Source organism: Eleutherodactylus coqui, chromosome 6, assembly GCF_035609145.1.
Source record: "Eleutherodactylus coqui strain aEleCoq1 chromosome 6, aEleCoq1.hap1, whole genome shotgun sequence".
NCBI lineage: Eukaryota > Metazoa > Chordata > Amphibia > Anura > Eleutherodactylidae > Eleutherodactylus > Eleutherodactylus coqui.
The window spans coordinates 185665935-185692848 of NC_089842.1; the positions used below are offsets into that span (position 1 = coordinate 185665935).

Sequence of the window (26914 nt, forward strand, 5' to 3'; positions counted from 1 at the left end):
GGCAAAGGTGAGCCAACACTGTATTGAAAAGTGAATATTGAATTTCATCACCTTTTTTGTGTGTCCCAATACTTTTGTTAACAGTGTATTTCACACATTGAGCAGAATCATCACTATGCTGGCCTCACACAGTATTAATAAGGCAACTCAAATTCTTTGACACAGGTCAATGGAACAGCAAACCGTAGATTGATGCACATAGTCTGCTGGTAAAGAAAAAACCTCTTCGCACCTTGTGGGATTCAAAACTGGTTTGCTGGAACTGTACTATTGCGGTCTCTAAATCTCAAGGCTCTATTCCAGAGAATGTCCCAATACCTCGAATATAGCCTTTTGAACCTCAGAAAGGTCATTACTATAAATCAAAAATGCTTTAATTCTCGCTACACTCATGAAAAGCCTGCTGACTATTAAGTCTCTTTATGGTATGCATATCGTTCCGCTTTTAATGAGGCCAGCCTCACTTACAACCCAACATGGAAGTACTTTTAGACATCTTCTCCTGTTCCCAGTCCAGTTGCTCAGCAATACAGTCCTGCATTCTCTTGATACTCCTAGAAGTTCACTGTCCGGGATCTCAGCTGCCTCTCAAACAATGAAACCAGTGATCAAACCTGGCTTTGCAGTCCTCTGGCTCTCAGCAGACTCCCATGTTCCCAACAGTAGCCCTTCTTTTTGCACTGCCTGCAGATCATTACAGCTTGTTGCCTCAACTCCAGCAACACTTCCACCTGGTACACCGTTACTGCTAGCTTTCCTGGCTATGACACAGCCCCCACACTGTGCTGGCATCACCTGTCTCAAATGTTCCCACAGAGCATATACTCCGCTCTAGATTGCTAAAATTTTGCGCAAGTGGTAAATTTGGCGCAATTCACAGACTGTTGCCATAGCGCCATTTAACTTTTCAATGAAGCCCCTTACAAGAAGGATCATACATGGAGAAACTAATAATATTACGGTAGGTAGGTAACGGCAATGATGAAATGTACACTAACAACACAAAATGAAAATTCTATGCTTGTGAAGCACATTTAAAATATGGGTAGAGTGCCGCACAATGACCCTGATTATGCCATATGGCATTAGTAATATGGCAGATTAAGGTATGCTTGTGACTAGCAATATGCATAGGATTGCATTGAATGCAAAGATTGTTGCACTAAGAAGCTACTATAGCGGTTTAATAGTGTAATGAAGTTCTGACACGCCGTCCATGCTGGGACCGGAGCAGTTGTAACTGCCCAGATACATAATGCTGCAAGTTGATAGGTGCAGCGGTTGCATGGATACGACGTGCTTATGTGAGCGTTGGAAGGATCATCGGGAGCGTGATGACGTCATCGAGAGGTCAGCGTGGGCGCTGCTCCCATGGAGACGCTGAAGACAGAGACAGGGACTTCAGTGGTGATGTGCCTGATCGGGGAGGAGGACTCTGGATCATAGGAGTGTCCTTGATTACACATAGGAGTTGCTACAGCGCAGCTGATAGCTAATTAACATGGTAGGAGGAACAACAATGTGTTAACCAATGTTGAACTTGCACTCTCCTTGTTTTAAACTATTTAAGGGGGGTTGGGGTTTTATGTAACATGCTTGATAAAGGCTGTTTGTAACGGCCGAAACGTTGCGTGACTACTGAGAATGGAATAAAGATTTTGATACCTGTTTTACTGCACCTGAACGTTCCTGCTGCCATTCTTGGATAAAGAAATGTACACTAAACCACTTGGAGGTTTGACATTTTTAGTTCAAGGTCTATGCCAAAACTTACCGTGTTTTTACCACATCCAGGGGGTGCATCAGGCAAATTTCCACGAGGCCTGCCAAAGACAAAGATGAAGTCATCAGAATAAACCTGAGTTTTCAGAATTCCGAAATGTTACTTCTAAAGGCTAATGCATCAGTCTACAGCATTAATGGTTTTCCTAAAATAAAATTGTCAGTTGCAATGAATATAAAGATAAAACCTCTACGACCAGATGATAAAAACAACTATATTATATTCAATTATACTAGCGGCTAAGTTCACATGTGTTTTAATTAAAGAGGCTAACATCTGGACAACCCTATACATTTGAAAGGTCCTTAAATGATAAGCTAACTGTGGGGTATCCCATTGGCAGGAGCCTCTGCCATCATGTGTGATCACCAGGGATGAAAATCGGAAGATTTCATTTAGGGCATGTTAACATGGCTAAATAACTGTCAGATCCACATCAGATTTTTGCAACATGGACCTGAGCCTCAGAGTTCTTCCACAGATTTTCATGCAGATCCACTTGTGGTCAATGTGGCAAATATGAATGAGGCTGCCCAACAGTTTATTCACTGAGACAGTAGGGTTCTAGTATTGTATAGATTAATTCACTGAAAAGGACCCACTAGAAAATCTAATTTTTATTATTAAAAAATAACTTATTTATCCTATTAAAAATTGACAAACATATATGACGACAACAAAAATTTTTTTTTATTAAAAATAATGCCTCCATTATCAATGCTGTGTTAGCAAAGAATAACAGTAATTTTGATATTTGTTATTTCTTTTATGGAGGTATAAAAGTGTAATAGGGAACACCCTGAACTTGGTCTGTTACCCAGAGATACAAGGGTCACAGAGTAACCAGTTGGCCCAGATTCGGCCTTGACTGTATTAAGGAATAAACCGAAGGTCTCGTATAATTATTCCACTACTTTGGTGCAGTTTATTATAATTTGTTGAAACTGGTACACACGTAGTTATTCTCAAAAAAACGTGGATATTTAGGAAGATATTGCACTCCTAAGGCGCAATGATTGATATTTTTTTTGCAATCGATGCGCCTTCTTTTGTTAAAACGATCGACGCGTTTCCTCGGCTCCTAATTATTTAGCCGATTCATCAGGATCAGAGTATCATGTTGTATTATTGTCCACTCAGGGATATATAACTGGGTGTTTACAAGATCGCACGAGGGGCGTGATGCTCAAATTACGATAAAGAGCAGTTAATTTTCCTAGCAATAATAGCCCACTTTGGTTACCAAGTTAGAGGCTACTTTACTGGGAAAAGAGATGTTTGCTCAGATACAGATATGCGATTGAGTCTATGATGACGTCTGATGAGTTTAGGTCGCAATCATAGAAACATGTAATGCACTGCGGTGCTGTCATGCGTGTTATGTTTGCCGTTAAAGAGGCAATTATAGATGAGTGTATATGTTTCCACCATATAGTGCTGTAAGGTTATTCAAACGCCGAGAATGAGCTGAGGTAGCTAAATGAGCTAGATAACATTGCTCATTGAAAAGTCAGCTAACCACTGTATAGCTCAAATGAAATAATTGAGGCGCTATGAATCAGCTAAGGTAGCTGAATGAGCTAGATACTATTGCTCATTAAAGGTCAGCAAACCACTATGTAGCTCATTGCAATTGTTCAAGTGTTATGCATCAGCTGAGGTAGCTGCATGAGCTAGGTGATATTGCTCATTGGGGGTCAGCTCACCACTATATAGCCCATTGAAATTATTCAAGTGCTATGAAACAGCTGAGGTAGCTGACTGAGCTAGATAACATTGCTCATTGGAAATCAGCTAACCTCCTAAGTTGATTCATGCCTATGCAAACGTTTGGAGTGTTTAGCTTGATGTTGCCCACTCCAAATGTACACACATACACACACACAATCGCAGAGCAACCGCTGAGATCTGTGTCTCATGATATTCTGGCAAACGTTTGCATAGGCATGAATCAACTTAGGAGGTTAGCTGACTTTTCAATGAGCAATGTTATCTAGCTCATTCAGCTACCTCAGCTCATTCTCGGCGTTTGAATAACCTTACAGCACTATATGGTGGAAACATATACACTCATCTATAATTGCCTCTTTAACGGCAAACATAACACGCATGACAGCACCGCAGTGCATTACATGTTTCTATGATTGCGACCTAAACTCATCAGACGTCATCATAGACTCAATCGCATATCTGTATCTGAGCAAACCTCTCTTTTCCCAGTAAAGTAGCCTCTAACTTGGTAACCAAAGTGGGCTATTATTGCTAGGAAAATTAACTGCTCTTTATCGTAATTTGAGCATCACGCCCCTCGTGCGATCTTGTAAACACCCAGTTATATATCCCTGAGTGGACAATAATACAACATGATACTCTGATCCTGATGAATCGGCTAAATAATTAGGAGCTGAGGAAACGCGTCGATCGTTTTAACAAAAGAAGGCGCATCAATTGCAAAAAAATATCAATCATTGCGCCTTAGGAGTGCAATATCTTCCTAAATATCCACGTTTTTTTGAGAATAACTACGTGTGTACCAATTTCAACAAATTATAATAAACTGCACCAAAGTAGTGGAATAATTATACGAGACCTTCGGTTTATTCCTTAATACAGTCAAGGCCGAATCTGGGCCAACTGGTTACTCTGTGACGCTTGTATCTCTGGGTAACAGACCAATTTCAGGGTGTTCCCTATTACACTTTTATACCTCCACAAAAGAAATAACAAATATCAAAATTACTGTTATTCTTTGCTAACACAGCATTGATAACGGAGGCATTATTTTTAATTTAAAAAAATTTTGTTGTCATATATGTTTGTCAATTTTTAATAGGATAAATAAAAGTTATTTTTTAATAATAAAAATTAGATTTTCTAGTGGGTCCTTTTCAGTGAATTAGGCTGCCCAACAGGGTTGACATGTTAATACTTGATGCAGTTTTCATGCAGATAAAAAGTGCATCAAGAATTAACATGTCAATTATTACTCTCTGGGTTGGGAAGGGTTACATTACTCCTCAGGAAGAGCAGCTGGAAGGTAAGTGAGGAGACTTATAAGGCCATCCATGTTCCTCTAAGAAATATGCAAATGAGAAGATAGAACAATGCCTCTACAGTGCCACCCATTGGAAGGCAGCATTCCTGCAGGTCAATGTCAGAACTTAACAAATTTTGTGACAGTGACTGTGAATTGTGAACCAAAACCAGGGGGGTCTGACATAGACTTGAGGAAATGCTGTCTTCCAATAGGCAGGGCTGCAGAGGCATTGTTCTATCTTCCAACTTGCATAATTCCCAGAGGAGCATAAATAGCCTGGTGCTCTCGCTAAGGAAAAAAGATACCCTTCACAACCCACGTTTGAAGGTCTCTCACTAGCCAAGCCAGAAACCTACCGTACACTGGTGAGGGGCAATCACCCCAAAACAGCTGTCTGTGCATGGTTATTTTTTTTCTGGAGAAGATTTTGGCTTTGGCTCACAATTCCCAGTCATTTTCACAAGGCTTCATTAATAGGTCTGACATTGACTTGCAGAAATGTTGCCTTCTGATAGGTGGTGCTGTAGAGGTATTGTAGTACACAGTTATTGCTAATAAAAGGGTTGTCAACCTTTGGTAAAGTCTAGTTTATTGTTCTAGGAACTAACACACAACATTGACAAAATGATGCCGCATTGATGTGTATATAAAGAAATAATTTCTTTTTGATATGTACAGTAGTTATAGTCATCATAATACACTTAGTAAGTATTTGCCAAGAGCAGTCCATGTCCCCAATGGGGATCATACATACACTATTGTTTTAAGTTTTTTTTTTTATGAAGAGGTCTCCTGAAAATGCCTAGTAATATAGCCAACAATGCAAACTTAAAGATGCAGGTATTGTTTGGGTGAAAAATGAGACCTTAGACAAGTAAAATGCTGTCATTTAGAGATAAATCAGTGCAGAGAACACTCTTCCCCTTTCCAATATCCCATTACAGCTGTTATTCATTTCACTTCACCCTCACTACAAGACAATGCTTCAAGAAATTGCAAAATAGAGGATTATCACGTCAGCAATTGAAAGGAACATACAAAAACTCATGGGGTAAAAAGCAATTGGGCGTTCTTGACAAACCCTTTCTGCTATAAAGGTACAGTGATAATAAGCACATTACAAAGCGTCCTGTTGCTGGGAACCCATTGATCGCCTGTAACCTATGCGAGGATCCAGTTTCAAGTCTTCAATTTCCCTGCAGCACTCCCACAGGTCAAACAAAGCATTACATTTTTCATTGTATTCAATGGGCTATTTATGTAAAATTAATCTGTATTTATCTACCACCAATATATTCTGCAGCACTTGAAAAACGCATGGACGTTAGGATCTCCAGAAAGAGTGTCCTTATAGCCACTACAGAATGAACACAGACAACCGAGGACCCCTGTTTTTTTAATCTGATGACAGTAGGATGCTAGCCATATACCAACTCACACCTTAAAATCCCCCCACCCCTCTTCCCCAAAAACTCCTCGTGTTAATAATTGTGCAGCATGGATGAAAAGGATTCCCTTAAGTCCCTTGGGTTAAAGAAAAAACATGGCCACTTCAACCCATTATTGAATATCCAATCCATTGTATCCAGGATTTGGAAGCTAAGAATATATATGGAGAATGTAGTAGACATACATTAAATATTGATTAGGGCAGATTAAAAAAAAACAACAACAAAAAAAAAACTAAAAAGGGGAATAGTACCCAGTCAGAATCCATATTTAGTGACCTTTGCAGAAATCAAACTGTACTCCAATTGGTAGTTGCAGCCAATAACTGCACTTTACTAGTTCTACTGATCTTCCCCATTGCTTACCAGCAATTATATAAATAACCAGAAATATTAAATATAGAAATAAAAACATGCAATTTTAGGGGTGATAATGGTCCTATAAACACAGTTCATTTTTGAAAAACATTTTCTGATATGGGCTATATGTTTTGAATTTGGACTACATATACACAGTTGGAAGCCTGAGCTTAACATACTTCAGTCCAATTAGAATTACCTATTTTATAGGGCGCAAATTATGCAGTATGCAGGTGTCTTTAAATCCTTCAGAAAGTAGATGCCTCAATACATCATCAAAGGCATGTCCTAGACAAAAAACATTTATCCCACATTTACTGCGTTTGGTCTCTTTTGCCTTTCCCATAGAGTATAAATGGAGTGTCAGCATGCATGCTCAACCGCGGCTCCATTCATGCTTCTTGCTTTGGTTGTACGGCTGGTGGGAGAGACCTACCTCCCTTGTTCTGGTTATCAGCCCGAGTCCCAGCAGTCTGTCATTCACCGATTTAACATTTACCATCAGTACACAGGTTACTAAGTTTTGGGGGGGCTGGTAACCCCCTTTAAGGTTAATGGACAATACATAGTAAGTGATGTGCAAAATGACATCAACTGGAATTTAGTTTTGTAATTTTTTTCCCCAATTCTTTGGTATTTATTTTGGAACCCAGTTTACATGCAGATTTTCATGGTTTTTTTTGTAATGGAAAGCATGAAGAAGAATGCAGCACAAAACGAGAAGGGGTAGGAGAAAGCATTAAGGGGGTGTATTAGGACCAACATTTCACACATAGTAACCTAGTATGTAAGGCCAAAGAAAGACATTTGCCCATCCATTTCAGCCCATTAAGCCACAATGTTGATCCAGAGGAAGGTAAAAAAAAAAAAAAAATGCGGTAGAAGCCAATTTTCCCCATTTCAGGGGAAAAAGTTTCTTCCTGACTCCAATCTGGCAATCAGAATAATCTCTGGATCACCGACCCTTCTGAAATAATTAGTGACTATAAAATGTAGTAAGCCAGTCTTAACCTGGAGTACGCGTGAGTAAAATACACCAAATTTATTAAGAGGTGCTATAAATTATGCCAGTAAGGCCGCCTGCAGACGGCCGGGTCGGATCCCCAGCGAAAATTTTCGCAGCGGGACCAGACCCAAGCCTCTGCGGGGACCAGCGCGACGCTCACCTCTCCCGCGGCTCCGGCTCTTTGATGTGCTGGCTGCCGGCCAGCCGGCGCATGCACAGAGCGGAGCAGTCGGCCGGGGAGTGACATTTCTGTGTGGACCTCTGCGAGACCCGCACAGAAATAGAGCATGCCGCGATTTGTTATCCGCACGTGATTTCGCGCGGACAAATCGCGGCCATCTGCCTAGGATTGCATTTTCTAATGCATTCCCATGGCAGCGGCCACGGGCGGAAATTCTGCAGGAAATCCTGCTGCGGAATTTCCGCCCGTGTGCAGGGGGCCTTACTAGTGTAGATTCTTGTAAGTTTATCAGGCCATGACTTTTTTTCTTAGGCTCCACCCAATTTAAGAATGAAAACTGTCACAAATTTTTGCAGAATTATCGTATGCACCAAAATTTGGAACCTTCACCAGAAAACTATTCATCCTTATGGAAACTCCGCACATAACAAGGCACATATTATCTCAAGGGGGGATAGCCTATGGTTTTAAGTTACAAAACTGTAAATCAAACCATAATATGTAGGGCATGCTGAGACTTCTAGTCATACTGTACAGTAAAGTCACTGTTTCCAAGGTCGTGTCTTTTTTGAGTACACTTTATCAAGGTCTGTTTTTTGGCTGTAGCAGTAGCTGGGGGTCAGCAGAACTGACAGCATCCCCCACAGCCAGGTGAGCCTGCAGTGACAGATGCAAACAGGCAGCTTGTAATTAGCTGGGTTTCAGCCAAACCAAATATTTCAGATCAGTTTCCTTAACAATCTGCTTTAATCATTTATTAATAGACTTTCTGGCTGGGATACAAAAGGTGAGGTTGAAATAACAGAGGAAGAATGCCAGCCAATAAATCATCGCAAGCTTGCAGTGCTGACACAGGGCTAACCTCTCCAAGTGCTGCTTGGGCCACAATCAGGGCACAATTCCATGCCAACCTGGCCGCAGCTTCCTCCCTGCCGGACCATGCATAGGGCAAGGACAGAAAACAGGCGCCTTATAAAAAAGCTTCATCAGATGTCATCCCCATCAGCACAGGAGCGTTTCACTAATAACCTGCAAGGCTACAGGGAATTTCAAGCCACCCACATTTAAACATGGAATCCATCATAGTCATCCAGAAAAAAAGGCATTGTCTCGCACTGTAGCGACAGGTGCAGGTCAACCCTTGTCTGAAGCGGAAGTGGCAGCCTGTATAGTGCTGATGGGTCGGACAGGACAAGTATAGGGAACACAAAATTCTCAAAAGTCCTGCAGATGATTATCACAAAGCAACAGCACCGTGCAATGTTAAGGAATTGTAACTCACAAAATCCTCTCATGAAATCTTAAAGGCGTTGTCTCATGAAGACCACCTCTCTATGTGCCCCATTAGGACCTCCACTACTTGTCACCACTAGTGCCTGCTGGTCATAAAGGGAACCGGTCACCAGCTATGAGCACCATAAACTAAGTTATGCTACTCATAGCGCAGGAGCCCGCAGAGGTACTTTTATCCTTACCCACCTCCAGATGCCCGCACTGTTAGCTCTGTAAGTGGGCACACAGACCATGTTATTGGACTCAAAGCTATGGGCTGTGCAAGCAGACAGCCCGTAGCTTTGAGACCAACAACACGGTTCGCGCTCTGGGGCTGATGGCGCAGGCGTTGGGAGGTGGGTAAATATAAAAATACCTCCCCAAGCTCCTGGAAACTTGCCATAAGAGCACTATAGGGAGACAAAATTACGCAAAATTTGCATGCACAAGACGCAGGTAAAGAACACATCTGTCACTAATTAAAGAATTTGGCCATTTCAATGGCTGGGAGTACTAGTGCATATTTCTTTGTGAGCTCAATTGTGCACAGTAAAAAACGTAGTTGCACACGTAAAGACGCAACTTTCGTTCCATAGAAACGTAGGGTAAAAACGTGTGCAAATACGCTTTTGCTCGTATGAAGGGGCTCCAACTTAAGGCCCATTTAGACCCAATGATTCTCTCTCAAAAATAACTGAAAGCCCTCTTTCGAGCGAGAATTGTTGGGTCTAAGCGCGCTGTCATTGTGCAGCTCTTGTTAACGATTTGCTCATCGTCGTCTTTCAGCAAGCTGAAAGAGAATGATGAGCCTTATCAGTGCCGCGCGCTGAGTTCTCAGCGGGATACTGCTGACACTATTGTTTCATCTGGTATCCCACTTGGAGAACACAGCCGAAGTATGAAGACAAGCGGTCCAGCTGTGTCCTGCATGCCCCGCTTGGATCGCTCAGCTGTATACCAGCTGTGCTTTCCGTGAACACAGTAGGAGTGTGCACAAGACAGCGGTCTAGCTGTCTTCTGTATACCCTGTTCAGAGAGCTAAGCTGTATACCAGCTGAGCGCTCCGGGAAGACAACAGCTGTATGTAGAAGATAGCAGTCCTGCTTGTCTTCTGTATGCAGCATGAGCCTTCATTTACACACTTACGTAAAGCGAATGCTCAAAACTGTCAAATTTTGAGCGATTATCATGCTGTGTAAATGCACACAACAATTATCGCTCAAAAGATGTATTTTGGGCGACTTTTGAGTGATAATCGTGTCTAAATTGGCCCTTAGATTATGGTGTTCACAGCCGGTGATAGCTTACTATTTAAATGCCTTTACACTGTAGCCCTTTCCATTTTTTTTCATTTTCCCATCCCTGCTTCATAACTTCTTTTTACTTTTCCAGCGACGTGGCTACATGGGAGCTTGTTTTTTTGTTTTTGCAGGACAAGTAATATATGTGCATTGGAAAACTTTTAAAGCTTTCCAAGTAAGGCGAAATGGAAAAATAAAAAAAAAGGCCATTGCACCATTTTTGGGGCAGGGTAGTGAACGTTGCTTTTACTTTATTTACGGTGCAATAAAAATAACGTTATCTTTATTCCGTGGGTCACTATGATTAAAATGATACCAAATATATAAAGATTTTTATGCAGTATTACTTAGAAAGCAAATTGATTTTTAATAAAATAAATTTTTTTTTTCACCATCTTTGATGCCCATAACTCTTCTATTTGATTGTCGATGGGGTTGCGTGAGAATTTGTTTTTTGCGAGGTGACAGGTAGCGTTTTTATTGATATTCTTTTGGAGTACCTACAACTTTTTGATTGTTTCATTCATTTTTTTCTTGGATTTCAGGTAGCCAAAAAAGCCCAAGTCTGGTATTGTGCAATTTTGTTTTTCTGCATTTGCAGGATAAATTGATCAATACAGGTACTCCAACAAGGAGAAGAACACAAAGAAGGCAAAAGGTGTAGATCTAAGTGTAGTGATCCAGTGAGTAACATGGCTCACACGGCTGTAAGTAGCGGTGACTCATGCACGAGCATATACGCAATGACATGCGTACTTGTTGAGTACTGCCAATCCCCATACACTATCTTGGCATGTATGCGCATGTAATTCGCACCAAAATAGTGCATGCTGCGATATTTTGCTCGTGAGTAATACGTGGACCAAAAAAAAAAAAATGCAATTGTGAATGGCCCAATAGAAATAAGTGGGCAATTGGCATTGCATGTTGTGCGCATGAAAATTGCATGAGTGATGTGCCATGACAATACACTAGAGATGATTGAGCATACTCGCTAAGGGCAATTACTCGATCGAGCATTGTCCTTAGCAAGTACCTGCCCGCTCGGAAGAAAAGGTTCGGCTGCCAGCGCGGGCGGGGGAGGGGGGGGGGGGGGGAAAGATCTCTCCCCTCCGTTCCTCCCTGCTCTCCCCTGCCGAACCTTTTCTTCCGAGCGGGCAGGTACTCGCTAAGGGCAATGCCTGATCGAGTAATTGCCTTTAGCGAGTATGCTCGCTCATCTCTACAAGACACTCATGTGAGAGGGACCTAAAAGAGAAAACAAAAAAATATATATATTACTCCTCTCACCTAAAGGGATTGTGCTTGCCTGGGCACAACTCAAATTTAAGCCTGATATATGGGATAATTTCCACTTGTCAGCCACAGACCGTGATGAACACGGGGAGATATTGTAGTGGCTCAGAGTTAGCGGGGTCCTTCCATAAGTTTGAATGTGTTTGTCCTATGCAATCGTATTGTCAGCGTCTACTATGTGTATGCATTTGATGTGTATTGCACCACTGCAGCACTGAATCAGTTAATGTCTGGGATGCGTCTGAGAAATGTATCATGTTGTATGTCAGGTGACCTTGTGATATATAGGTGTTTGCTAGGTGGATGCAAGAGAGTTTAGTCTAGTCTAGCAATCTTGAGGGCTTCTTGACTGAGTGAGAGTAGGAGTTCGTGAGAGTTAGCCCACACACAGCCACTGCCTTATTGGCTTGACTTGTATGTGGAGGCATGGAAGAGGCTGAGCGATTCCCTGATGTGTGGCCCGGGATTACTCTGCCTGGGATGTGCCGATGCTACCACTAAGTACCGGATGAGAAGAGGGATCGCTGATTGGCCTGTTCAGGCACAGGAAGCGTAAGTGTGTACCGGTAGAGAGTTGTAGAAAGAATCGCCAGGAGCGGCACCACACAGATAACTCGACTGTGGATCATCCAGATTGCCCAGTGTATCTGCCCTGTCACATCACCTTCTCTTACTGAATCTATGCCAACCTGTTTAACTGTTATGGAGGTTTCAGTAAATGGACATTACCGACTGTTCCGGGTTTTTTTTTCAGAAAAATTAACCCTGTGTGTGGATTAAGCTATTTCCCAACAACAAGTTTCACGACAGAGGATAGAACGGTGGCGTCACGAGTGACAAAGGACATTAAGGTAACTTCCGGTTACTATTGCTCTGTAACCTCCCTCAGCAGTAACTTGGACGGGTCCCAAGCTGCCCCTAGGGGAGGAGATGGCAGGGAAAATAATGATTATTTCTGTCACGATGGCTTTACCATCTCCTCGGCTGTGGGCCTGCTCCTCGGACACTGCAATATAATCCCAAACACCTCAACCTGCTCCGTAAAGAAGGAAACAAAACAAAGAACAGCAATAATAATACTGTTGTATGAAAGACCAACTGTGAAAGTTTTCAACACCATTTTATGTCCAACAAAGTTTATTGAACCGCCAGGGCAAGGAATGGGCCCGGACACACAACGCAGTTGCCAACTTTTAAATGGGCATCATTTATGCTACATTTCCTCTGCTGCAGTCGTGATTACGAGCTGATCGCCAGGGACCTCAAGGATTGCTTGACCCATGGTTATAGCCTTTTTTTTTCTTCTTCTTGGTGGGACCACCTTTTTATTTCAAATTATCTTTAGCTTGCTGGTCAGTATATTCCTACAATAAACTCAAATCTTATCCTTAATTCACACTGTGGTAACAAACTAGTCAGCATGGATATTAGTCCATATTGCCAGGGAGACTTAATATAGTCAGGGTCTAATTGTTGAAGGTTTACAAGGCACTGTATAAATGGTACGGAGACTCCTTTAAAAAGACGGTTAATGATTCGGATAGTTGTGGAAGTCCTTTCCTCTCCCTCCCATGTAGTCCAAGGTTATGACTAGTTTCAGGTAAGCATATTTTAACTCCATATATGGTCCTTATTTTGTGGACCGTAATTAAAAGCTAATATAAATCCATGTATCCATTCACATGGCCATATTAGTCACAGCTGTTTTTTTTTCTTGTTGTTGACTAGAGATGAGCGAATATACTCGTTTCGAGTAATTACTCGATCGAGCACCGCGATTTTCGAGTACTTCCGTACTCGGGTGAAAAGATTCGGGGAGCGTCCTCTCTCCCCCCCACTCCCCGCTGCAACCCCCCACTCACCAACGGCGCCCCCCGAATCTTTTCACCCGAGTACGGAAGTACTCGAAAATCGCGGCGCTCGGGCGAGAAAGGGGCGTGGCCGAGTGGGTTCGCTCATCTCTATTGTTGACCTATTTTTGTCTATTTTTGCGTTTGTGTTGGTATTAGTTTCTCTTGGGCAACTATTTGTTCTGTGGAAAATGAAACCCCAATGACAGCAAATACTGATGACATGCTAGTAATGTCATCTGTAATGCATATGTATTGCGGATTTGTGTTACGGCGGGTTACAATATGCTTGCCCGAAACTGGCCTGTGTTCTGTACATGGTGAAGCCCTCTGATATACACGGGACCAGTAGTTGGGTGAAAGCAATGGCGATTTCCGTTAAACACTTTGCTGTACTCTTATGTTTCACATGCAGCAGTAAAGCAGATAACTTTTATTTAACTTTTTACTATGAAAAAAGTTCTTTCCTCCACCCCTCCCCCTAATATACACACAAGCTGGCGCTCCTTCAGCTGTCAGCACTTCTTTCATTTCCTAGTAAAGGTCTCTTAATCGTATACCTAAATAAGTAGAAGGCCAGTACAATCAATGCTTGCTGAAGACTTTCCATGGAGGAGAATTCTTAAATGTCAGATATCAGCCACTATTCTGAACATTTCTTAGCAAATTAGAGTAATACTAATGCTACACTGATGAAACCAAAGTTCGGGCCACTGGGGTAACAGCCACAGCTTGTTATGATGTGGAGCCCATACTGTAACAGTGAATACACAGCTGCATAGTTAGCAACTTATCACTTCGGCTCATTTTGCACCAGCGTTGGGGCTTCATTCAGAATTCTGTCTCAAAGCTTCGTTTTTGGAGCAGAGAAACGGAATTCAGTGGAAACAGATCAGTTTTTTTTCACCTCCCGTTTGTTTTAATGGGGATTTAAAAAAAACAAAAAGCAACAGAGAGCTTTCCATTTCCCTGAGATCTTTGAATTTAACAGAACGAATAGCAGTCTGCAGTATTATTTGGTCCATTTAAAAGTTAGAAACGTAATAGAATGGAGGCAAAACAGAAAGCTTTTAGTTTGCTTTCCATTTTTTAACCCCCCATTGAAATCTATGGGGAGGAAAAGCGGATGCTTTTTTCCATTTTAATTCACTTTCTCCAGAGCAAAAGAGATGGAATAATGACTGAAGCCTTAGGCCGGATTACCACAAATGCATACGCGCATTTACATATGTATTTGCGCCGTGCATTGGGTGTCATATTTTTGCATAAGCCTCTACATTTTTTACTGTACTTTTTGTGCGCACAAATCACATGCATTTATTTATGTGTGAAAAAAAAAACATGTAACCACTGTCCCAGCCATTGAAATGCGCAGGAAAATTGAACATGCTGTGTATTTTATTGCATAATGTTATTTCGCACATAAAATATGCACTTGCGAATGAACCCATTGAAATCAATAATTTCTATTCACTGGGTAGTGTGTGCGCAAGTTTTGTAAGCGCAAATACAGTCGTGCAAGTCTGGCCTTAACACTAATGTGCAATGAGCCTTTACAGTAACAATATTCTTGTGCGAGTATTGTGCGATGCACGCAAAGCTCGCGTGAATATGAAAGGAGTGAATTGCTTACCGAAAATTCCTTTTTTCCGAGTCATCCTGACGGCAGACATGGAGGTTGCACCTTGACCTCGTAGGGACAGGAAGCAAGAGACTTCAAAAGGCTCCTCCCGCCTCCCATTCACCAGTGTCTTCTAACTTACTTACATGGACATGTCGTGGTTAACCAAGGAAGATATTTATTTGCTCCGAAAAAAATAACATGGTTAGTTCCATTTGAACATAAACAAGAAGAGGGTAGCTTACCCGGACTTAAACACAAGATAATATGCACAAATTTACCGCATAAAAGGAAATGTCCAACATAGGAGCCTCTGGGCTACAGATTCGTGCCAGCATAAACGTGTGAATTTTTGGGAGGGAAATACGTGTCGTCAGGATGACTCGGAAAAAAGGAATTTTCGGTAAGAAATTCACTCCTTTTCCACGGCGTCATCCTGACGGCAGACATGGAGTATACCAGATTAACTCTTTAGGGAGGGACCACTGCTTGCAAGACCTTTCTCCCGAATGAGAGATCGGAGGAGAGGTCCGCATTCAGCCTGTAATGTTTTGCGAATGTGTGCAGGTTGGACCATGTGGCTGCCTCACAAATTTGGTCCGGCGTCGCCATAGCCCTCTCTGCCCAAGAGCAGGATACTGCCCTGGTTGAATGGGCCTTGAGTCCTTCCGGGATAGTTCTGTTGCAGGACGAGTAGGCCTGCTGGATGGTGGATTTTATCCAGCGGCTAATGGATCTCCTAGAAGCCGCTCTTTCTCTGCCAGGTCCCTGGAATTCAACAAAAAGACAGTCAGCCTTCCTAAAGGATGATGTCTGCTCTAGGTAGCATAGAATGGCCTTCCTTACATCCAGGCTATGGTAGTCTCTTTCCCTATCGTTTTGGGGATTTTGACAGAAGGATGGGAGAATAATTTCTTGCTGTCTGTGGAATTTTGAGGCTACCTTTGGAAGAAAAAAGGGGTCTGTTTTTAGTATGACCTTATCATCCTGGACTAATAGGTAAGGTGTTTTACAAGATAGGGCCTGGAGCTCGCTTACGCGCCTCGCTGTTGTGATAGCTACCAGGAACAGAGTTTTAAACGTGAGGAACCTAATTGGAATCTGATCGATAGGTTCGAAGGGGTCTTTGCAGAGGCTTTGGAGAACTAGGTTCAGGTCCCATGGGGGAACCGTACTACGGCTAACTGGCCTCATTCTTTCTGCCGCTTTCATGAACCTGTGGATCAGTCTATGATCCGCCGAAGGTTGGTCTAGAATGGCCGAGAGCGCTGATACCTGTACTTTCAGGGTTCCTGGTCTCAGGTTTTTATCTAGACCCTCCTGGAGAAAGTCCAAAATCTCCGCCACCAAAGTGACAAGATTGGAGACTTCCAGCCCCCTCCAGGAGGAGAATTTTTTCCAGATCTTATTATAAATAGCTGAGGTTACAGGTTTTCGGGACTGGCGTAGAGTCGCGATAACTCTGGAGGACAGACCTTGTCTTAGTAGCATCTGTTCCTCAATATCCACACCACGAGGTTCAGTCTCTCTAGGTTGGGGCAAAGAACTGGGCCCTGCGCTAGAAGGTCCTTCCTGGATGGAAGGCATATTGGCTCAGAGATGGCAAGCTTTAGGAGCACCGGAAACCATGCCTTTTTTTCCCAGTGTGGGGCAATCAGGATCAGCGTGATGTTGCTCTGCTGGACCTTCTGAAGAACTCTCGGGATCAGGGGTATGGGGGGGGGGGGGGGAGGCCTACGCCAGACTGAAATCCCAACTCTGGGAAAAAGTGTCTAACCCCTCGGCCTTGTCCCTCGGATCTAGGGAAAAATAGGCGGGGCATTTTGAATTTTTGCTGCTCGCAAACAGGTCCACCTGTGGACTGCCCCAGGTTTCTGTAATGAGACGAAATTCCTCTTGATTCAGAGACCATTCCCCGGGGTCTAGGCGTCTTCGACTGAGAAAGTCGGCTGTCAGATTCTGGGATCCTTTGAGATGGACCGCTGTCAGGGACTGTACCGTGCACTCGGCCCATCGGAAGATCCGGGCTGTTAATTTTAGCAGGTGAAAGTTTCTGGTGCCCCCCTGGTGGCGAATAAGTGAAAACGGCGGTCACGTTATCAGAGAAGATCTTAACATATCTCTTCTTTAGGATATCCTGAGCTCTGTGAAGCACCTCCCAGATGGCCCTAAGCTCTCTGAAATTTGAGGTCTGGGCACGCAATGTCGGACCCCATTTGCCCTGGAGCAAACGCTGCCCCACTTGCGCTCCCCAGCCAGACTGGCTTGCGTCGGTGACTACGAAGATGAAGGGCTCTGCCACCCATGGGGACTCCGCCTCTAGGTTGCCAGTTGACCGCCACCAGCGGAGGGACCTTGTGACCGATAATGACACGGGCATTCTGCTGTCCAGAGAGGTTGTTGCCCTGTCCCAGTTGCCCAGGGTGGCTCTCTGTAGCGTCCTTGAGTGCGCCTGGGCCCAAGGAATAATGCCGATACAGGAGGTCATGAGGCCCAGGAGCCTCATTGCGTCCCTAATCGTTATTTGTTTCTTCTGGCCGCATTTCTGTGCTGCCAGCCTAAGGTTTTCCTGCCTGGGTGGAGGCAAAGACAAGGTCTGAGACACTGAGTCTATCTGTACCTCCAGGAAGGTCTTTCGCGTCTCGGGGAGAAGACTAGATTTAGGTAAGTTAACTATCCACCCCAGTCTCTGAAATAGGGAGATGACTTGGCTGGTATCCTCTTTGAGGATCTTCGGTGAGGATGCGATTACCAGGAAATCGTCCAGGTATGGGACAATGTTTATGCCTGCCACATGGAGATGCGCCACCATCTCTGCCACTATTTTAGAGAATATCCTGGGTGCCGTTGAAATTCCGAAGGGTAGGCACAGGAATTGAAAATGGTGTACACGGCTGCCCATCCTGATGGCAAACCGCAGATACTTGTGATGTTCCGGCAGGACTGGGACGTGGTAGTACGCGTCCTTTAGATCGACGGTACTCATAAAGTCCCCTCTTTTGATCAGAGTTACTGCAGACCTGACGGTTTCCATCTTAAACCTTTTGTAGGTAATAAACCTGTTCAGGCCCTTCAGATTAAGGATCATCCGAAAACTGCCGTTCGGTTTTTTGATCAGAAATAGGGGTGAGTAGAACCCCAAGCCCTGTTCTACTGCGGGGACCCGGACTAGCGCCCCCATCTGTAGCAGCTTAGAAATTTCATTTTTAAAGATATCCTGCAGGGCGGGGGATTGCATGGGGGTGACCCTAAAATTACTGAGGGGCCGGGTGAAGAATGCTATTCTGTACCCTTGGGCTATGAGCTGCAGAACCCACGGGTTGTCTGTAATCCCCTGCCATTCCCGGGAAAAGCTCAATGGTCTGCCCCCCACCTGGTACTCGCCTACAGGGGAAGGGGTTGTTTCTGTCTTACCCCTGCCTCCTTTGGGGTAGGACCAGCGCCCTGTCTTTCCTTTGCCTCGGTATGGCTTGAAGGATGGCTGAGGTTTGTGGGGAAATCCCGTTTCTGCTTGGTCCGGGAAACTGTGGGTCTTGTCGGTAGCTCTTTTTAGGATCTCCTCCAAGTCTGCGCCAAAGATCTGCTGGCCATAAAAAAGGGATGTTACACAGCTTTCCTTTGGAAGCCGTATCTGCTTTCCATGTTTTCAGCCAGACCACCCGCCTGGCCATGTTGGACAATGTGGCGCTTCTGGCCGCCAGCCTCATAGATTCGGCAGACGCGTCTGCCAGGAAGCCTGTTGCTGATCTAAGTAGAGGCATGCATTCCAGTAACGCATCTCTAGGAGCCTTCTGTTTAATCTGGTCGTCGAGTTCCCCCAACCAGAGGAACATCGACCTTAACACAGAAGTCGCTGCGGTATTGGACTCCAGCGTATAGACCATTGTTTGCCAGGCCCGTTTCATCAAGGCGTCAACCCTGTTGTCCATCGGGTCTTTAAGATGAGAGGAGTCCTCGAATGGCAGGGCTGTCTTTTTGGCCATTATAGCCACCTGTGCGTCCACCTTGGGGACCTCCTCGTAGATGCTCACGTCTTTCTCCGCAAAGCGGAGTCTCTCTTTATATTCGAGGGACAAATAGAGGTGTTTGTCCACGCAAGCCCACTCATCCGTGATTACTTTCTTCAGGGTATCATTAACCGGAAACACTGTGCGGTTCCTTGGTCTGAGCCCGCCGAACATGTCGTCCTGTACGGACCTTGGCTCGACCACATCCTCGACCTTCATCGTATCCCTGACTGCTTTGATCAGGTCATCCAGGTCCCCAGATGAGAAATAGTACTTTTTATTCTCATCCCTGGCGTCAGGGGGACGGTCAAAGAGTTCGCCATCTGACAGGTCGCCCAGGGATTGCTCAGACTCTGAGCTCATTAGCGGTATGTGGCTCGCCCTTTTGGCGGCCCTTCTTTCCCGCTGAGCTGGGGGGAGACTGGAGATCGATGCCCGGACCTCCTCCCTGACTAGGGATCTAATATCATCCCTGAATGCGGCCTGTTGATCCGTAAGAATCTTGGAGGTACAATCAGGGCAAAGCGGTTTTTTATACGCCTCGTCCAGTTTTTTAAGACACAGGGCGCATTTCCTGTGTTTTTTCTTAAGGTCCTGTTTAGACCGGGTGGATTCCCTGTCCTGCAAAGATATATGCATGCACATAAGGGAAAAACCCCCACACAATGCTAAATCCCCAGCATATCATTCCTGCAACAGGTAACACTTACAGTTTGCAGGGCTTCCATCTCTGGTTTCTTTGTAGTCATGATGCAGAAAACGCAGACAGAACCAGATTAGACAGATAAATCCTTCTCTGAAGGTGTGCTGTCAGTGGAAGCTTGCCGGGGGGTCTCCATTTTTAAATCTCCCGCTGTCCAGGTCAGCTGACGGCGTCTGACGTCACCGCGTCACTGGCTCCGCCCCCCGATGCCGCGCGGCCGCGCCGGCATGCCTGGAGAGAGGCATCTGAGCCTATGGCCCGCCGCTCTCCCCGGCTGAAACAACTGCGCCGAGCTGTGGCAGAGGAAGGAGGGGACTCAAGGACTTCTGGTCCGCCGCTCCGACCGCTGCGGTGGTGAACCCCGAGCGGTCAGACCTGTGGCCCGCCGTGCTCCCGGACCGCGCTGACACCCCGAAGGGAGATGAGAAGGGAAGCAGCCCTGTGGACCGTCAATCCCTACAGTCAGCCTGCTTTGGAAGAAAGGTGAGGGGGGAAACAGCCCCATGGACCGTTCCCCCAGCTGTCATCCTGCAGCTCCCTGGAGGGAGCTCCTCTTGCATGTCCCTGTAAGGACAGGAAGCACTGGTGAATGGGAGGCGGGAGGAGCCTTTTGAAGTCTCTTGCTTCCTGTCCCTACGAGGTCAAGGTGCAACCTCTCTGCCGTCAGGATGACGCCGGGGAAAATCCATTTTTTTTAAATGGATTAATTCATATGATTTTTCCTCGCAGCACACTCCATCTTTGGGCGTTCCCCGGTATTGTAATATCAGCTGGGTCCATTTTACAATGTGTTGTCGTGATGCAACTGGCACAAAATCTGAAAAGTTGTCATGGAGAAAAAATCTGCTATCCCAAAATGTACTTAAAAAAAAAATGTCTTAATTCTTCTGCAACTTACAAAACTTTTTTTTTTTTCACTGTAGGTTGCATCCCTGGTTTTTGCGTCCTAATACTGGCCAAATGCAGGTGTCTGAATGAGGCCTGAGTAATTCTGATGAAGACGGAATCGCTGTTAAGAGCCCCATGTGTAAGCCAGAGTAGAGAGCAGCTATGCAAAGTGTCCCTCATTGAGGAAGACCCCTACATGTACGGCCTTAAGGCCTTTGTCACACGGGCGTACTTGTGCACGAATGTAATATGCAGAAGATAGAACCCATTGATTTCAATAGGTTCATTCACAAGCAAGTAGTTTTCCTGCGCATATAGTTCACACAGAAAAATATGCAGCATGCTCTACTTTCATGCGCAAATACGCAGGAAAAGAAGATATATTGAACTCATTTACCTAGCCATTTCAATGGCTGAAATCATTGGTGCGTGTTTTTTTGTGTATACAATTGCGCATGACTTGTGCGGGGAAAAAGTAAAAAAATACGCTAAAGCGCACACAAAAGTGCAACATTCAGCAAAAAGACAAAAAAATGCCCTGTGTATAAGTATATAGAAAATAATGCAGCATTTTTTGTGCGCGTTCCGTCCATATCATGATTGGATGGAACTTGCATGAGGAAATCACCCATTGATTGTAATGCGAAATGCAGAAATGTGTAATTCTTCATTTTCCCTGCGGGGGCACTAAGGGGGAGTGGAGCACTTGTGCCACTCTAATTTGAGCGGATTACTGGGGCTTCTTTACAATAAAAAAAAAAAAAGATTGTCCTATTTTAAGATTTATTACAATCTGACAAAACTATTTCCGTGTTTTAGATTTTGTTTCGCTCCACTTTTGGGATCCATTCTGTAGTTTGTTATTTTAATTTTAGCTTATGTAGATCAAAATATCAAATTGTATAAAACGTAGACATTATCTTGGCCCTTAATGAGGTCTATACATAAGTAGATGGACTGCAATGTCTGCATTTCATCTATTCTAGAATTTATGTTCAAACATGTGCCTTGTAGGTACATCCAAGATCTAGACCTCTGGTGAGACTTTTTGCAAAAAAAAAAAAATCCAAAAGTGGTTGGTTGTAATGTTAAAACATACTGAATGTAGGAGTAGGCAGCACATGGCTGGAATGATTCAGATGGATAAAGATGTTCTGCTTGACATGATTGTAGCCTCTGCAACCTACTAGTGATGTGCGGACCCCAGATAAAGAAGTAGAGCAGCAGCACCCCCCGGTGGATACATGAGGGAGATTGTTACTGTAGTGTATTACATCGCTAATGCAGAAGGGGTAAGACAGTAAGGATCACTAATCCTGTAAAATGGCCCACTGTGCAGACCTGCCCTGTAATGCAAGTTGGTGCATATACCACGTAACTTAGGGTTCTTTAAGACGAGCTAATTATCTTTTGAACGCTAGCTTGTTTACGCTCATGCAACCAGAGACACCATTGGCTCATTCAAACGAGAATCATTCAGTCTGAGAGGGACTGAACGAGCGCTGTTTAAACCCAACGTTAAGCGAATGAGACAACAATGATTTTTATGCCTGTAGAAAATGGACGAACCAAAAGTGAACGATTATCGTTCTTCATTCGGTTGTTGGCTCCTCTTTAGTCCGCACCAATTTTCAAAAAAATCATTCATGCTGTTGTAAATCAATAACGATTGAATAAAAGGTGCTTTTAGACAGAATATAGTAACAAAAACCTAATGAGACTAGTACTGGATGCATTACAGCTCAATTGCATAAGAAAAAGTCTACAAGAGACAATATACAACATGTAAATAGGGCTACAAAAAGCGTAAAATAGAAGAAAAAAAGAAAAGGAGTATCCTTTTAGTTAGGTTACTTTGTATAATAAAAATAGCAATGATAGCAAAGAGCACATAATATTTTTTTTTCCTGTTACATGTAAAACCAAACATGGTAGAACAAACAAACTAATGCAGATATTAGAAAGAGGCGTTTGGCGAAGGGGGAAGGATAAGACCAGAAAATATAGAGGAGGAGGAATATAATTTTTTTTATACAAGCCCTGATTATATAGAGTGTATTGGCAGCCAAGGTTAGCGCTGTCCTAGCATATACATTATTAATACCATATATAAATAAATGGATGACACAAAGTTAGATTCTATAAATTTAAACTAAAAATAATCTATAAAAATCGGGGTATTACTTTGCTTTCTAGGAGGATCTCTGGTAATGACTCTTTAAAATGTAAAGAAAGCCCTATTCAGAAAGCAATCAGTGACACAGCAGTGCGTACGGGGATTGTCCAGCTACATAGGATACATACATCTCCCCTCCTCACTGTGGACTCACTGCACCACCCACAGCAAGTAGGTAATTGAATAGAGCAGTTGTCGTGCATGTGCAGTACCACTCCAATCATTTTCAATGCGGGTGCCGGAGATAGCCGAGTTCTTGCAGTTGACCATTTCCATCAGCCCCATTGAAATCAATGAAGCAGCCCTTCTCATGTGCAATCACTACTCTACTCAACCGGATGTCACTGAGGGTGGAGGCAGCGAGCCCACAGTGAAAGAAGTGGGGGACATGGGACGCAGTCGTTGGAATCTGTGAGGGTCTCAGCCATGAGACCTCCACAATCCGACTTTTATCAGCTATCCTATGAATAGATTTTAAAACACAACATTATCTTTATCTGGTTAGTAGGTAGTATTTTCCCTGGTGCAGCTTGAAGGTTTTCAGGTGCTGACCATGGTCAAACGGCTCAAATAGCAACAAAGGAAAAAAATCTAACTCCTTAAAAACACTTCTATTACAAAAAAAAAAAAAAAATCCATAAAATTATGAATGATAGGTACACCATGTCCGCGCACAGATGTGTTTCGAAAGATACTTCTTTCTTGATCACAGCTACTGTGAATAGGCTATAAACATTGATCTTGGTACAACCCCTTTAAGAGGGATCCATAGTAATAACTCATGCATCTCTTTTGGGTTTATGGTGAGCTCTTATTCACATCTTTGTTGGAGGCTCCATTGCAGATTCAACAAAAAAGAAAAAAGCAAAAAGTAGCAGCGTAATTAGCAACATCATGATGAAAACCCAATGGAACTCATAGTCAACAGAATACTTTGAGCACCATTAGTGTCCATCACATGATGATTCGGCCGAAAAGTTAAGACAGTAATTTTCGGCTTTCGGTTTAATAAAGTAATGCAGATGTGAATGAGGCCTTGGAATCTAAAAGCTACAAGATTACTATGACTCAAATGCCAGGCAGCAGGAGAGGTTGAGAGTAAGGCGAAGGCTTCACAGAAACAAGTGGTTGCCTGCAGTAACATCATGGCATTGCTGTACCTTAAAGGAGATGTCCCGAGGCAGCAAGTGGGGTTATACACTTCTGTATGGCCATAATAATGCACTTTGTAATATACATTGTGCATTAATTATGAGCCATACAGAAGTTATAAAAAGTTTTATACTTACCTGCTCCGTTGCTAGCGTCCTCGTCTCCATGGTGCCGACTAATTTTCGGCCTCCGATGGCCAAATTAGCCGCGCTTGCGCAGTCCGGGTCTTCTGTAGTCTTCTATGGAGCCGCTCGTGCCAGAGAGCGGCTCCGTGTAGCTCCGCCCCGTCACGTGCCGATTCCAGCCAATCAGGAGGCTGGAATCGGCAGTGGACCGCACAGAAGAGCTGCGGTCCACGAAGGCAGAGGATCCCGGCGGCCTTCTTCAGCAGGTGAGTATGAAGACGCCGGACCGCCGGGATTCAGGTAAGCGCTGTGTGGGTGGGTTTTTTTAACCCCTGCATCGGGGTTGTCTCGCGCCGAACGGGGGGGGGGGGGGGGTTTAAAAAAAAAAAAAACCCGTTTCGGCGCGGGACATCTCCTTTAAAGGCTTCCTTATAAGAGTAAAGTCACAATGTCGGAACTACTGCAATTGTTACACAACTTTTTTTTTCCTGGAAACATGGAAGTTGCATACAAATCATATTAGTAGTGAGTGGAGACCTTGCCTGACTGCAAAAAGAATGCAGAATGACATGCCTTTTCAGAGTCTGTAGAAAGCTGAGAAATGGCTCTGCTTTCCTGTTAATCTGCGATACAGACAATAGTAAGACAATTCAGCTGCAGGGAATATTGAAAGACTTCACAAGAGGACAGTTCTGAGACACATTCCAGGGCAGGTTTTCCTTTCTTTGATAGGAGCATACATATTAAAATTTAGTCAATAATATTGGACTCCATAAGCTCCCACAATATGCATGCATAGACTTCACGATGACATCATAGATGCTGATGTCATCTGTGTCCCATAAAATTATTAGAGGCGCACGTTACAGTGTAGAACATAGACTAAATTTTAATGAACAAACCTGTTAACGAGCAGTTAATTGGACCGGTTTCGCAAGGATCAGTTGATACTCATATTAAACGGACTATATTTGCTCTTATAGGGATCCACAAGCAGTTTAACAGGGTATCACAGGGTTTTTATGTGAATTCTCCCTTTTCCTTTATAAGTTTGGTCTTGTTCCCCAGACTGGTAAAATAAGATGCTGTTAAAAAGTTTAAGAGAGCGCCAGAGGACACAATAAAATGGCAGATGGCCGTGTCCCTGCAAGCTCTGCACCAGTAATCGGGGACTCTAGTAGGGTCTGCTTCTTTACCTGGTGCTTTCCTTCTAACTGGCTGGCTTGTCATAGTCAGCAGAAATACTGTGATTTTAGCATCAGCCCTACCCTTTCTATAGTCTGTTTTAACAGACAGTCCATGAAAAATCAGGACTGTTAGGAAGTATGGTTATTATAAGGGCTACACAGAATGATGCAGCCACTTGTCCTGGTAGGATTTGTCTATAGACATAGGATCCACATTTGTGAAGCTCTGACCATCTGGTATAATTGGACGAAGATCCAGATGAGCTTTTACAGATGGGTGTATTTAACGGTTCATATTACATATGGATACCTTCCAAGTGTTCCTCTTTTGGTGGGATAGTCCTTATTTTTGACCCATGTCCCTCTTTAGCCATCAAATGTCTTTCTTTTTGACCTTGGATATAGATTTGCATTAAAGGGGTTGTCTCGCGGCAGCAAGTGGGGTTATACACTTCTGTATGGCCATATTAATGCACTTTGTAATGTACATCGTGCATTAAATATGAGCCATACAGAAGTTATTCACTTACCTGCTCCGTTGCTAGCGTCCCCGTCGCCATGGAGTCGTCTAATTCTGATGTCTTCTTGCTTTTTTAGACGCGCTTGCGCTGTGCGGTCTTCTTCCTGGTGAATGGGGCCACTCGTGCCGGAGAGCTGGTCCTCGGAGCTCCGCCCTGTCACGTGTGCCGATTCCAGCCAATCAGGAGGCTGGAATCGGCAATGGACCGCACAGAGCCCACGGTGCACCATGGGAGAAGACCCGCGGTGCATCGTGGGTGAAGATCCCGTCGGCCATCTTGGTGAAGGAAGAAGGAAGAAGTCGCAGAGCGGGAATTCGGGTAAGTAATAAAATTTTTTATTTTTAATACATCCTTTGGGGTTGTCGTGCACCGATCGGGGGGCCTATGGAAAAAAAAAACCCGTTTCGGCGCGAGACAACCCCTTTAATGAACTTACCACAATGCTCCATTAACTATCTGTATGGTTCCTAACTGAATCAGAGACCCCAATTTGCCTATTATTCCATCATATGGTGCAGAAATTGCCAATGCTAAGCTTGTTACCCAGTACTCAGCAAAAGGATTCATTCTAGACATAATAGAAGACAAAGCCCATTCCTCAAATATTTTAACAATGGTACAAAATTACTGTAGCTTGACTTGAAAATATATTTCCAGAAACAGATAAAAGAGAGGGTTTTCAGGACTCCAATATTGATGACCTAATACATGCGCAGATTTTGCACTCACATTTTCAACCATGCAAAAAAAAAAAAAAGAACTCTTCATATTTGTGCATCAAAGGTCCCATGGAAGTCAATGGGGGCGAGGGTTGGGGGGGGGGGGGAATTCGCTCAATACACAAGGAAAAGCATGAAGCACTGCGCAAGTCTGTTGGAAAGAAAAACATATCAGGAACTAAATAGCCATCTCAATCAGTGCATTTGTTTGCAGCACACAAATGTACATGCCCTAGGGTAGAAAAAGTGCAGTAAAATATGCCAATATGTGTGCAAAAAAG

At 43.8% G+C, this 26914-nt stretch overlaps 1 protein-coding gene across 4 annotated transcripts in view; it reads right to left on the bottom strand.

Moving 5' to 3' along the window:
• Positions 1-26914, bottom strand: part of SLC25A21 (solute carrier family 25 member 21) — a 300214-nt gene that overhangs the window by 151213 nt on the left and 122087 nt on the right. For all 4 annotated transcript variants that reach the window (XM_066608449.1, XM_066608450.1, XM_066608451.1 and 1 more), the window contains exon 3: positions 1775-1823. In XM_066608449.1, coding sequence (XP_066464546.1) covers positions 1775-1823 — 49 coding nt within the window. The remainder of the gene's footprint in view (positions 1-1774; positions 1824-26914) is intronic.